The sequence below is a fragment of the Acomys minous genome (genome assembly GCF_964271855.1).
Source record: "Acomys minous genome assembly, chromosome: 8".
Lineage (NCBI taxonomy): Eukaryota > Metazoa > Chordata > Mammalia > Rodentia > Muridae > Acomys > Acomys minous.
Window position 1 is genome coordinate 115,665,437 of NC_140489.1, and position 14,562 is coordinate 115,679,998.

General features: G+C 43.6%; 1 protein-coding gene across 2 annotated transcripts in view; it reads right to left on the minus strand.

The window, feature by feature from the left end:
* Window positions 1-5,866: 5,866 nt before the first annotated feature.
* Window positions 5,867-14,562, minus strand: part of KCNG3 (potassium voltage-gated channel modifier subfamily G member 3) — a 49,657-nt gene continuing 40,961 nt past the window's right edge. For both annotated transcript variants that reach the window (XM_084793292.1, XM_084793291.1), the window contains exon 2: window positions 5,867-9,451. In XM_084793292.1, the coding sequence (XP_084649418.1) occupies window positions 8,806-9,451 (646 nt within the window). In that variant the 3' untranslated portion in view covers window positions 5,867-8,805. The remainder of the gene's footprint in view (window positions 9,452-14,562) is intronic.

Consider the following 14,562-nt stretch of genomic DNA (forward strand, 5'->3'; position numbering starts at 1 on the left):
ACAATTTAAAAAAAAGTTGCCAGGTACCTGTAACCACATTTTGCTTATTTTTTCCTGAGGCAGGTTAACTATGAGACACACCCCTTAGAACTTAGCAACATGTTGCCTTGTAGAAATCTACTACAGATAAACGCAAATGTCAGTTGTGCCAAGAAGTCAATTCTCAAGCTTTCCTATGGAGGCATCCCTAAAACATGCAGAGAGAGGGAAAGGGGGAGAAAGGAGGAAGAGAAAGGGAGACAGGTAGGGGTGGGGTGATCTCACTACCACTGACCTGTCAGGATAACAGAGGCACCTAGCTTGTGTAGCTCTGGCTGTCCTGGACTCACTTTATAGACCAGGCTGGCCTGGAACTCACAGAGATCCAGCTGCCTCTGCCTCCCAAGTACTGGGATTAAAGGCGTGCACCACCACAGCCTGGTGAGAATCCAAGGTAGGTTAAAAAAAAAAAAAGAACCATTCAAAGGAACTAACCAATAGAAACAAATCTTCTTGTATCTGCAAGGGAACACAAACTCAAATGAACTCGGGTTAATGAAGAGAGTCAGCTTAAGAGACTCAGAAACCACTCACTGTATATCAATTCAGGAGCCATTTAAAAACCATTAGCGAGCACTTCTATGTCTTCGGCTTGATTAGTACCTTGTAAGGGACACAGAGACACATCAGCAAAATATGCTTCCTGACACAGGCAGTACAACGCAACACACCCTAGAGCCTTCCCATCTGTTCATGAAAACACACTGTTAGGAACTAATATCCTACCACAATAAAAAAAAACACCGTTCATCTAGTAATACAAAGGAAATTTCCCAGCCTGAAGAGATCCAAGGCCAGCATTACACTAACAGTAAAGAGTGGAAACTTCCCTCTGGGACCAGGAATAAGAACAAGATGTCACAATAGCCATTTATATGTGACACTGTACTGGAAGTCCCAGCAGAGGCAATTAGGTAAGAGGAAGAATTAGAACGTATCTAGATTGAAAAGAAAAAAGTAAAAATCTCATTGAAGATGTGGTGACCACAATTACAGAAAAAAAAAAAATCCTCAAATCCTTTCACAGAGCTGATAGTTGAATTCAGCTAAACTAGAGGATGAAAGATCAATATAAAACAATCAGGATCATTGCACCCTGGTGATGAGCGCCCAAGAGAACAGCAACAGCTGGGTGTGATGGCACATACCTTTAAGCCTGGCATGAGAGGCAGAGGCAGATGGAGCTCTGTAAGTTCAAGGCCAGCTTCGTCTACACAGTGAGTTCCAGGCCAGCCAGAGCTAGACAATGAGACCTTATCTAAAAGACAAGAGGGGTGGGGATTCCATTTAAACAGCATTGAAAGTAGCAAAATACATAGGAATGCATTAAACCAAGGAAGTGCGCACGGAAAGGTAGGACTCTCTGCTCTAAGAAACAAATGGAAAGACAGCCCATGTTTACGGATTGGAACACTTAGTGCCATTAAGACAGCAATACTATCTCAATTGATTTACAGATTTGATGAGATGCATCCCATGCCAAAATCTGAACTATCAGCATTGGCATGTGGTGGTGCGTTCCTGTAATTCCTGTAACCCCAACACCCCTGACACTGAGTAAAGAGAGGACTAAGCTCAAAACCAGCTTAGGCTATGCAGCAAGTTCAAGTCCACCCTAGGCTAGTTAGATAATGTAAAAAAAAAAGTGTTTTAAAAAAATATTTATTTATTATTATACAGTGTTCTGCCCACACGTGTGCCTGCCCACCACAAGAAGGCACCAGATCTCATTACAGATGGTTGTGAGCCACCATGTGGGTGCTGGGAATTGAACTCAGGACCTTTGGAAGAGCAGATAGTGCTCCTAACCTCTGAGCCATCTCTCCAGCCCCCCCACCCCCACAAAAGTGTTTTAACAAAGAAGAATCCCAATTGTTTTTCACGAAGAGAAAATGATAAGCTGGGCCAGTGAGACTGCTGAATGGGGCAAAGTGCTTGCCTTCCATACCAAGATCCTACAGTGGAAAGAGAGATCTGACTTCCGACGGCTGTCTGGACGCACACACATGTACCCGCCCCCCTCCAAACTAATAAATTAAATTTAAGATGAAAAAAGGCCCACAGAATCTCTAAAGTTCATATAGAAACGCAAGAGACCACGAACAGCCAAAATTCTAGAGAAAATTCATTTGTCCTGATTTCCAAATTTACTAAAAGCTGTTATCTTCTGTATGGTCCTGCCATGGAAATCACTGGGAAGAGTGTACTGGAAATAATAAATTATAGTGAGAAAAGAAAGGCAAACACTTGGCTGGCATCAAAATCAGCATTTGAAAGTGGGAATATTACTTTTTCCCTATGGAAGTGAAATTCTCCAGCCAACTGGCTCATACAGGAAGTAGACTGTCATTGGGATGACAGGTACATAGGACACAGACAAAAATGTGTATTTACTAACTTACTGTATATTAGTATACAAGAGAAACCTGTCACTCTGCTTCCTGTACTGGCTGGGTTTGTGTCAACCTGACACACGGCTAGAGTCATCAGAGGGGAAGGAGCCTCCTCGAGATCCAGTTGTAGTTTTCTCAAATGGGGAGGGCCCAGGCCATGATGGGTGTCGCCATCCCTGGACTGCTGCTGGTCCTGGATTCTACAGGAGATCAGACTGAGCAAGTCATACAGAACAAGCCAGTAAGCAGCACCTGTCCATGGCCTCTGCATCAGGTCCTGCCTCCAGGTTCCTGTCCTGTGTGAGTTCCTGTCCTGACTTTCTCTGATGATGAACAGTGCTGTTGAAATGAAAGCCAAATAAACCCTTTCCTCTCCAACTTGCTTTTTGGTCATGGTGTTTTGTTGCAGCAATAGAAAGCCTAACTAAGTGGGGGAGGAGGGCAAAAAAAAAAAAAAAAAAAAAAAAAAAGAAAGAAAGAAAGAAAGAAAGAAAGCCTAACTAAGACTTTTTCTTTCTTACGTCACAAATAAGCACCTTAACGTTCATAGCATGCAAATGCCTCTACTCTGTCATGGGTAGAATTACAGATATTGAAAACAGTACTAGTAACTGAAGACAAACAAAAGGAATATTTCTCCATGACAAAATTATGGGGAGTTTTAGTTTTAAAAAAAATGGGTACCTCGTTTAACAGAGTGAGGACACCATAATCTTACCTCAGACATAATGATGTCATTTCTTCTATGTGAACCTCAAATAATATTGCTTTTACTCACTCACTGTGGCTTATGCTTTAACTTGGATTATGGAACTGGATTCATGATGATATTTTTAAATTCTCACCAGTGCTACTAAATTAAAGTTGAGATAAGAACTGGGTGTGGTGGTGCACGTCTATAAATCCAAGCATTTGGGAGGCTAAGCAGGAGGACGGCTACACAGCTGAGGCCAGCCTGGGCTACACAGCAAGGCTCTGTCCTAAAGACAATAAAGTGAAATGCAGTATAAATGCAGATTATCACATTCCATCCCTCAACTGGCCATTAAGCCGCCATTTTAAAAGGTCAAAAGTTAAAGTGCCTGCTGGGAAATGCAGCACAGTGGTAGTGTGCTTGACCAACGTGCTTGAGGTCCTAGGTTCAAACCCCAATATGAAAAAAAAAAAGGGATTAAAGTGTTCCTTGGGAAATCAAAAAGTGTACATGTAAGTTGTCATCCAGTGGGGCACTGTCACCATGCTTGGTGACACTTTGAGTCAATGGAGGGCTCCACAGCAAATGGGACAGTAAAACAGTATATTTTTCTTTCTGAAAAAGAACTGTTGTGCACATTCCCACACGTGCAGATGGGTTCTTGAGAGGCAGGAAGCAAACACCATATGAATGCTTGCTGAACAAACAGAGCGGTGTGTGCAACCCTGGTCAATGAAGCCTGTCCAAAGCTCCAAACTAAAGTTTCCAACTCAACTATGGCTCTCCTAAACAACACAATAACAACCAACTTCCTACATACACACATACACACACACACACACACACACACACACACACACACACACACACAAGATTTTTTTGAAAATCCTACTAAAGGCCCAGGAGTGTGGCTCAGCGGTAAGAGTGCTTGCTCAGTCTAAATTCAATTTCTAGCACTAGGATTAGCAGTGGGATGAGAGATCATGAGAAAGAAGAACTGCAAAAACAAAACATCTCTTGAAAGTATGAGTTTCTTCTGAACATGGTGGTACATGCCTGTAATCTGAGCATTTTGGAGGTAAAGACCAGAGAGTCACTAGTTCAAGACCAGCCTGGGGTTGGGAGGAGAGAGAGAGAGAGAGCGAGAGAGAGAGAGAGAGAGAGAGAGAGAGAGAGAGAGAGAGAGAGAGAGAGAGAGAGAGAGATTGAGTATGTGTGTCTAGGATATGAAGATTCCTAATTCATAAATTCCAACAAAATCAAACAAACAAAAATAAAATTAAAAATCCAAATTCTCTAAGGCATTGCACAACCCCAAGTTCATGTATGTATGTATGATGTATGTATGTATGTATGTATGTATGTATGTATGTATGTATGTACATCATGTGCATGTGGCTACTACCCTTGGAGGCCAGAGGCAGCACTGGGTCCCCTGGAACTAGAGTTAGGAAGGGGTTGTGGGCCACTAAGTGGATGCTAGGGAACCGAGCCCAGGCCATTGGCAGGCACAGCTAGTGCTCTTAACCAATGAGTCATCTCTCAAGCCCCCAGAGAAGAAAATATTTTTAAAGGCAATCTTCCATTAACTTTGCAAAGTTAAAAAAAATAATTAAGTGGGAAGGAAGGAGTAGATGAAAGAACCAGCAGTCTGGAATCAACTTTCCGTTGCCTATCCTGACCTGACAGAAGTATGACCATTCCCAACTTACAACCAGGTAGAGCCAACTTTAGCTAGGTAGACCAGAAGTTCCTCCCACATCTGCTTAGTCCTGACTTCCTGTGACCCTGTAGATACTACTACAGGTTTGGCTGGGTGATTCGTGTGCTGTATTACAGAAAGAACACACACCTCTGTCAGGCCAGAGGGGAATACTCTGCCACTGTGTGTTGAGTTGAAGTTGCAAAGCTTAGCTGTATTAGCCGAACTAGTTTTCAGTTCTTTATTTTCATGTCCCTCAAAAAGGAAAAACAAGCTTCTAGAAAAACGTCAAACCAGCTAAGAAAATTCTCCCCACTCTGCAGGATCACAAGAGATGGAGGCAAGACAGCACACAAAGATTGAAAACGGCTGATGAGATGGCTCAGCAGGTAAAGGTGATTGCTGCGAAGCCAGATGGACCAAGTTCAAGCCCCAGAAACCACATGATGGATGCAGAGAACTGACCCTATAAGTTGTCCTTTGACCTAGACATGCACACACACTCACACATATGCCCACATGTGTAATACACACACAGGATAAATGTACTTTTACAAGATTATTTTGACATACTAATAGTCACTATGAATGAACAGATTTTAACATTTTAAAATCAGAACTTACAGATGAGCTGGGCACGGTGGTGCACGCCTTTAATCTCTGCACTCGGGAGGCAGAGGCAGGTGGATCTCTGTGAGTTTGAGGTCAGCCTGGTCTACAAAGTGAGTCAAGGACAGCCAGAGCTGTTACACAGAGAAACACTGTCTCTAAAAAAAAAATCTAAAAATAAATAAATAAATAAAAATAAAAATTTAAAGTTTACAATTGTGCGGTCACGAGTAACTACTAGCCCCAAGGATAAATGGAAGTGTTTGAACTAGCAACTCAACAACAGTAATAAAAAAAATAAAATTAAAGAGAAAGATCTGGGTGTGGTGGTGCACTCCTTTAATCTCAGCACCTGGGGAACAGAGATAGTTGGATCTCTGTGAGTTCGAGGCCAGTCTGGTCTATGGAGTGAGTCCAGGACAGCCAGGCCAACACAGAGAATCCCTGTTTTGAACAACAAAATAAGAGACTTATATTGAGTTATAAGCTCAATTTTACAAAGATTCCCTAATTTTGTCTTCCTAATCTTCCTACTCTCTTGTTTCAGGGCATACAAATCAAGTTACACGTAAGAGCAATCACATAACGCTCAAAGTCAGCTCAAAATAAAGACTTGGGCATGTAGCTCTCTTCAGCATTCTAACTGACGTTATGTGACTTCTTGGGGTGGGGGAGTGGGTCCTCATGAAGGCGTTTCTGCCACGAAGAGCAAACTGTGAAGAATGCTAAAAGCACATCCATGAAGGAGCAATTTAAAAACTGTCTTATTTATTTTTAAAAGTTCTGTGTGTGTGTGTGTGTGTGTGTGTGTGTGTGTGTGTGTGTGTGTGTGTCCCTGCCTGTGTAAGTGGTACAGAAGCTCACAGAGACCGGAAGTGGGAGTCACATCCCCAGGAACTGGAGTGTCAGACAGCTGTGAGCCGCCATGTGGGTGCTAGGAACTGGACCCGCTGTAGCTCACTGAGCCATCTGCCTTGGCGTTTTGTTTTCTGAAGCAGCTGGGTGTTGTGGCATGCACCTGAAATTCTAGCACTTGAGAGGCAGAGGCAGGAGGGTTGTCACAAGTTTACGGTCAGCCTTACCTAAATAGCAGAGACCCTACCCCCTGTGTTCTCCCCCCCCCCCAAAAAAACCCCAATATAAACAAATAAGTAAGATGAGACAAAAATTAGTAACATTCAAGAAAGCTGCAAGAAAATCTGTTTCTAAGAAGGTCCGACATCCCGAAGGACAAAACCACTCTGTATTTTCTCATTTACGGATGAACTGGTTTAGTGCGTCTCATCCCGCTGAACTGATGTTAGCGACATCCTAGGTGCTTCTCGATGGAAGCTGGCCCCCCCATGCAAAGTCCAGCATCACCCTTTGCTACCTGAAAGCAACTCAGAGCCCAGGTGTGGATGCCCATGAGCGTGTCCAGGAACGTACGTCTCCTTGTCTCTTCACATGGTTTCTACAACACACCGGCCACCTGTGATACACACCGTGAGGATGTGGCAATGTGCATGCCCTCGAGGGTCCCAGCTCACAACTGTACTAAGTTGCTTAGAGATGTAATACATAGTCCCACAAAGTATCCCAGGGCTAGTAAAATGAAAGGTTACCGTATTCTTACTAATAATACGGATGAGCTAACATCTGCATATGATTTGCATAAATCAAAAAGCTTAAAAATAAATAAAACTATGCCATGTGTTCGGTTAAAACGCAACAAAAACATGTAAATAACAATTTATTAGCGTGTAAAGTTAGCACACCAGTGAAGGCAGTGGCAAAGAAAGAGGGAGGATTTTTTTAAAAAATGGCCAGTATCACATGACTTCAGAAAAGGGAAGTAGGGAAAAAGAAATGGTTTTTTCTATTATTACCATGGAAACGGAGCGTTGCCTTATGATAGCTTCTGCTGAGCCTAGAGGTGTGTGCAGAGTAAACTGCTGGACCCGGCTCCAGGCCATAAAGGTTCCAGCCCCAACTCCTTAGTCATCATAAGCTCTCTTGCCTTGGTTTTTCTACCCGTAATGGTGAAAGCTGAACTGATGGCTCATACTCCTTTAATGAACATTTCTGGCACTTCTTTGAAAAGTAAAACCCTGGCTACAACCCTTTTCCCTCCCCCCTGATGATCACGGTATGCAAACTAAATGATTTCTGAATCAGAGACTTTGATGTGTGTGTGTGTGTGTGTGTGTGTGTGTGTGTGTGTGTGTGTACTCACGCTTTCTTTATTATAGTTTGTTGAAAAGACAATATTCTAATACATACTGTGAAAACTTCGCACTGAACAGCCATCACATTTGCACAGTCTAACACTAGCAATCAAGACGGAGCACCATGGTGTGCTGCCTGACGCCCTTACAAGGAGTTTTAGTGTGACTTGATTCACGAGGGGGAGCCAGGCCTAATAACTACGCCTGCACCGCTTACAGCTGGCTCAGAACTGACTTAGTGACACTGTACTAAGACAACAGCATTTCTCCTTTTATGACAACCAAGTGACAACACGTAAATATGGCTGTTGTGCCAAAAGGCTAAATAAATATCTTTTTCATTTTATGTTAGAAATGTTCTTGGCTCTCTGAATGCTAGGGCTCTTGTTGCTGAGTCTCGGCAATGGATTCTAATATCGCCCAACAAAACACTGAAGAACCCAAGCTCTCTCCGTTGTCACGTACTCTTTGGAAGTTACTTCAGTAATGTGGGGGAACCTAACTGGAAAGAGAAAACACACTTAATGCTCCATGAAGTTGTAAGAGAAGACAAGAAAGAGGCACAAAAATTAAGCCAAGGATAGAAGTGTGCAAAGTTTTTCAAATAATATTTTTGCTTGTCTCTAGCTCCATGATACAGTTTAAATTTGGGCCAACTTTTTAAAGTATTTGTTCAACAGTTCCCACATGTGACATATGTTTCTAGGATACTTCTGACATTGATATGAGAAATTATAAAACATTTAGAAAGGAAAATGCTAGTCTCAAAAATAACACTGCAAGTTCCAAGCTTCTTCTGAATTCGTTAAGACGGAAGAGCATTTGGAAAAGAGTGCCTTTCTGGTTTAAAGTGTTCAAATAATGTGCTTAACGACATCCCACAGCAACACCGCTGTGCGAGGCAAGGCAGACACAGGACCAAATAACACCAGGTCCTCACAGTTGGTTACTCTAGGCGTCACCGTCCTTTTGTGTGAGGTCCGAGTCCTGCTTACTCCGTAAGTAAACTGCTTCATCCCTTCAGCTGGTAAGGATAATATATCGCCTTGCCAACAGGGACAATTGCCATTGCAGGGCTTGCCCAGGGAGACACACACGAATAAGAAGCAGCAGCGTCAACGCTATCGAACGAAGTGTGCACGCGGGTTGATTTGCAATACATTAATTCAGGAATTCAGCCGAGAGGCTCCTGCTATATCTAGCTGATCTAAACTTGAGCTCGTGATAACACTGCACAAAGCTATGGTAGATGAAAGTGATAGGTAATGCCAACAGGACGATCCCACTGACAACACAGACTCCTCCGAGAATTCTTCCAGGCACTGTGATAGGATACATATCTCCATAGCCAACTGTAGTCATAGAGATAATCACCCACCAGCAGGCAGCAGGGATGCTGGCGAAGTCCTTGTTGGATGTTTCCAGGTCCAGCCCATGTTCAAGAAGCTGAGAAAGTGCACTGAAGATTGCCATGGCAACACAGATGAAGACAAGTAACATAACCATCTCTCGGTAGCATCGCTTGAGAGTCAAACCCAGCGTCTGCAGACCAATGAAGTGCCGGGCAAGTTTTATCACCCAGAAGATCCTCATCATCCTGAGCACCCTCAAGGTGACTCCGGCCCTCTGGAGTTGAGAGTTCTCGCCTGTAAAGACTGTCATTAGCACGGAGATGTAATAGGGCGTGATTGCCAGTAAGTCAATGATGTTCAGGGGCCTCTTGACAAACTCACACTTGTTTTTGGAGACGATGAACCTCACAATGCACTCTGCGGTGAACCAGCCTATGCAGATAGCTTCAATTATCCTGTCAAGAGAACAAAGGAGGAATTGATCACAATAGCTTCAGATTCTTCAGATAGTACTACACTGACATATTGATTCAGTCACATTTCCAGAAAACATGAAGAACAGACAGTGTGAACATCATCGCTGCCACAGGACACAACGGGACAGTAAGTACTTCGATTCAGATGATGACTGAATTTCAAAAGGTTCTTAGACATTAGCCTACATGAAATACCATTAAAATCCTCCCATCATTAGCTCTTTAAAAAACAAAAACAGGAACAAAAAAAAAAGCCCTCTCTTATATTTGGTGGGGTGAACTTGGTTGAAGCTGATCTGACGACAGTGTGAGATGTCACATATTCTCTGAGGACAATGGTTCCTGACTATGGGTTTAGCAGAAGGGTTTTGTTCCCAGAATGTGAAAATTGTTCTAAAATGTGACTTTTCTTTTATCTTTCAGTAGAGCTGTATGGGAGACACTAAGGCTGGGGGAGTTGTTAGGCATGGCGTGGGTGCTCACTGCAGGTGGAGGGCTAGGCCCACTTCCCTCAACCTGGAACACAGGCTAAACACTCCTGGGCTGGGCCAAACTATTACCAAAGACCACAACCACATGGTTTGATACTTTCATAGTGATTTTTATGCAGTGTGTAGAATTAAGATTTATTTTTATTTTATGTGTATGGGTGTTTGCTTGCATGTATATGCACCACATGTGTGCAGTACCCATATAGTCCAGAAGAGGTCATCAGATCCCCAGGAACTGAAGTTATAGACAGTTAGGAGCTGCCATGTGGGTGCTAGGAATCCAACCGGAGTTCTCTAGAAGTGTAGCCAGTGCTCTTAGCACCCAGCCATCTCCCCAGCCTCTGTAGCATAGTTTTAACATACAAACTGTTTTGCCCACAGCCATTATTTCTTAAACATTCCATACCACTGCCCATGTTGAAACTAGTATTTGCAGAGCATCCTAGAAGTAAGGAACAGGCTTCTTAGACACCCCTCACCTCCAATCTGCACTCGAAGGCTACAGAAATCCAAACAGCATGCTGGTCAGGAAGCCTGACCTGGAGGGCAGCTAATCCGGAGGTAACTGTAAGCTGACTTAAACATTTGAATTCCAAGTTAAAGTTACCATTATTCGCTTTTCACACTTAATCAAGTAAGTGGATGGAAGCAGGCAGACCTCACTGTGAGAAGAATTACTCTAAGTCCATTGCACAGACCCCAAGGTACCCTGGGTATCACGTGAAAATGAGTAAATACAAGTGACCAAGTTTTGCTTTAGTCTGATACTTTCCAGAACCATAAATTTTAACTTTATGAATTTTCACTTATTTCTTGAGAGTCAAACCCAGTGTCTGCAGACCAATGAAGTACCGGGCAAGCTCAATCACCCAGGAGGTGCTCGTCATCAGGAGCACCCTCAAGGTGACTGCAGCCCTCTGGAGTTGAGAGTTCTCGCCTGTAAAGACTGTTTCACGTGGTTCGAAGCTACCAATCTGGCTAAGGGTGGTAGCACAGGCCTGCAGTCTCAGCACTTGTGGGGTGGGGGCAACAGGATGAGGAATTCGGGGCGAGCTTCTGCCACCTTGGCATTCACAGAACCATAGAGCCCCCAAAACAAAAAGAGACTGCAGAAAGGAAAAATCTCAGCCAGGCATGGTGATGTGTGTCTCTACACCCCGAAGCCTGGGGGCTGAAGGAGGGTCACAGACAGCTCACAAGTCAGGGACTGGCCATAGGGAGGCTCTAAAAAGACAGACAGACAGACTGTCTCACTCTCATCCTTCCCCAAGCCACCCAGTTACCCTCTCTGGAGGCAAAAAAAAAAAAAAAGGAGTCGTTTCTTATAAATCCTTACAAGGTTATTTTATGTATAATATAATATAAGATCTGCAGTGGGTGTGATCCCGGCATCTTTTTTTTTTTTTTTAAAGATTTTATTTATTTATTGTGTATTAAAGTGTTTTGCCTGCATGTATGCCTGCACGCCAGAAGAGGGCACCAGATCTCATTATAGATGGTTGTGAGCCACCATGTGGTTGCTGGGAATTGAACTCATGACCTTTGGAAGAGCAGCCAGTGCTCTTAAACTCTGAGCCATCTCTCCAGCCTGATCCCAGCATCTCTTGGAGATCATTTCTTTCAGATGAGTGAACAGAAAGTTTTCCCAATGGGGGGTAGGTAGGGCATATGTATGCATGGAGGAGGTCATGTGGTATCACTCTTGACCTATATTCCCTTGAGACAGCATCTCTTGATGAACCCAGATCTAGGCCAGAGGCCAGCAAGCCCCCTCCATCCTCCTGTTTCTGCTTACACCCCAGCACTAGAATTACAAGTGCATGCACAGCTGCGACCAGCTTTTTACATGTGTATTAGGTTTCTGAACTAGTCCTGTGCTTCACAGCAAATGCTCTTACCACTAAACCAACCGTCCCCAACCCGTGGCTGGGGTCTCAGAGCAGATATCCTGCATAGCCGATATTTACATTACAATCCGTAACAGTAGCAACATTAGTTATAAAGTAGCAATGAAAATAATTTTATGGTGTGTGGGGGAGGTCACCACAGCGGGATGACTGTCTTGAAGGGTCACATGGTTCGGATGGCTGAGAACCGCTGCGCCAAACCATCTCCCCAGCACCTGAGCCTTCTCAATTACTATCCGGTGTGATAGCAAATACATGTTGAGCCCTGGCCTCCAAAATGAAATAAAATAAATAAATAAGTGGAAGAAAGAAGGTGGGGAGGAGGAAGAGACAGACAGACAGACAGGTGGGGAGGGGAGGGAGGGCGCATACTCGGCTAGCTGGACACAGTAATAGCAGCCACCGGGAGGCAGAAGGCTGAGGAAGGAGCCCAAGGTTTACCTATCTTAAAAGCAAAACAAATGAAAAAAAAAAAGTATAAGCGTCCTTACTTTTTAAACATGGTTCCACAGCATCCCTGAATGCTTGTACATGACTCACTTGGGCAGTTTGCTTGGACATTAGCGTTGGGTTTAGACAACCTCTCACCAGCTGCCTTCAAACTTGCAGTAGTAGCCTTGTCTTGACCTCCTCGGTCCAGGGCTGACAAGCATAGGCTACGAGGCCCAGCTGAGTATTTTTGCTTCTACATCACTTCACATTTTTGTAAACTGTGTAGGTTAAATCTTAGACTTGGGAGAAACTCTTGCCCAGCTATTCCCACAGAGGTTACACTAACCTACCCCCCACCAGCAGCGTCCATGGCACCCCAAAGCGAGAAGCAGCATGGAACCCGGAGATGTCCGCTACCCTGACATACAGAAGCCATGGTCCTGCTTGGAAGGGTGCCTAGAATATTTTCATGCATGGGTCTCTTCCATGACCTATGCCACTCGCTCCAGGCCTTTCATCTACTTGCACGCACAATGGAGCTACCACGGGGCATACAGTGTCAGGTCAAGTCGGCTTTTCGGTCTTGGGAAACTGCCCACAGGCTTTGCCTATAAATGTGTCATAGGAGACAAGCTACATCCTCCAGTGTAAATCCTGGTAGTCTTTTTCTTCTCTGTATCTCTATCTCTGTCTCTCTGTCTCTGCCCCCCACCTCTCTCTGTCTCTCCCCGCACTTTGGTTTGACATTTTTGAATGGAAAAAAAAATCAAAGAAAAAGAATTAGATTCCATGACACATATTGATTAGAGGAAACTGCGATTTCCAGGGCCACAGTCTCAAGGGAACACAGCCAAACTAGTCCACATCTGCTTGCTGTTCTTTTCATGTTACAACGGCCGTGTTGTGCGGTTATAACAAAACTAAGCTGGCTCGGTAAGGCCCCAACCAGGTTATTAGGGCCTTGGTTTCTCTTTCGGGGTGAAATGCAGCATTTCCGGCCCATCACAAATAGTCACCAGGAGAAGAGTAAAACTAACCCAATGTCCTGGAGAGGCGGCCGAGCAGATGACATCACAGCTGGCACTGCCATTTCCCTGCTGAGGATCTACTGCTCTTACTCATAGCCTGTTTGACTGACAGGAGCACTCATGTCCTCAACAGACTACTGGGAACTGGTGTTATGAAGGCTTTGGGGCTCAGAAAACTGGGTGGGTCACAAATCTTGGAAGAGATGGGGAATCTCAAGGTACAGGTTTTAAAGATAGTGCTTGGGTTCATTTTTAATTCAGAGGAATAAAGTTTATTTAAGAAATTTCTGAAGCACAGATTATAATTTCTTGTGTATTACTCAGCAAAATGGATAGAATGCATATTTTCTGCTCAGTTTGTTGCTACTTAAGAGAGTCAGGCAGTTGGGCATGTTGGTGCACGCCTTTAATCCCAGCACTCAGGAGGCAGAGGCAGGCGGATTGCTGTGAGATTGAGGCCAGCCTGGTCTACAAAGTGAATCTAGGATAGCCAAGGCTACCCAGAGAAACTCTGTCTCGAAAAACAAAAACCAAAGAAACAGTCAGGCAAAGCTGGGCATGGTAGTGCACGCCTTTAATCCCAGCACTCGGGAGGCAGAGGCAGACAGATCTCTGCAATTTTGAATAGAGCCTGGTCTACAAAATGAGTCCAGGACAGCTAGGACTATACACACACACACACACACACACACACACACACACACACACACACCAAAACAAAACAAAACACTGTCTGGAAAAAAGAGGCAAACTCCTAAGCTGATTACAAAAGTTAAAAAAAATTAACTCACAGAAATTTACCATTGTAAATAATTTAATAAACATAAATTCTAAGAGTAGAAACAGTATTGTGTGGAAAACCAAGAATGGCCTGGATGATCTTTTCTGTGTTATTTAGGATCTCCTGTGACTGAGCCTAATTTTTAGTACCTTTTTTTTCCTGTGTTCCTTTGGAAATTTTTAATTGTTTAGTAGGTAACTCAATTTATGATAGTTTATTAGTCCTGTTTGAACTCTTTCTTCTTGTTTGGTGTGCTTTAACATATATTTTATTTCAGTATCATCAAGTTGCTAAAAAAGGGTTTTTTGTTGTTGTATTTTATTTATTGTCACATTATAGATGGCTATGAGTCACCAAGTCGTTGCTGAGAATCGAACTGAGGACCTCTGGAAGAGCAGGCGGTGCTCTTAACCACTGAGCCATCTCTCTAGCCTGCTAAACAATGTTTATT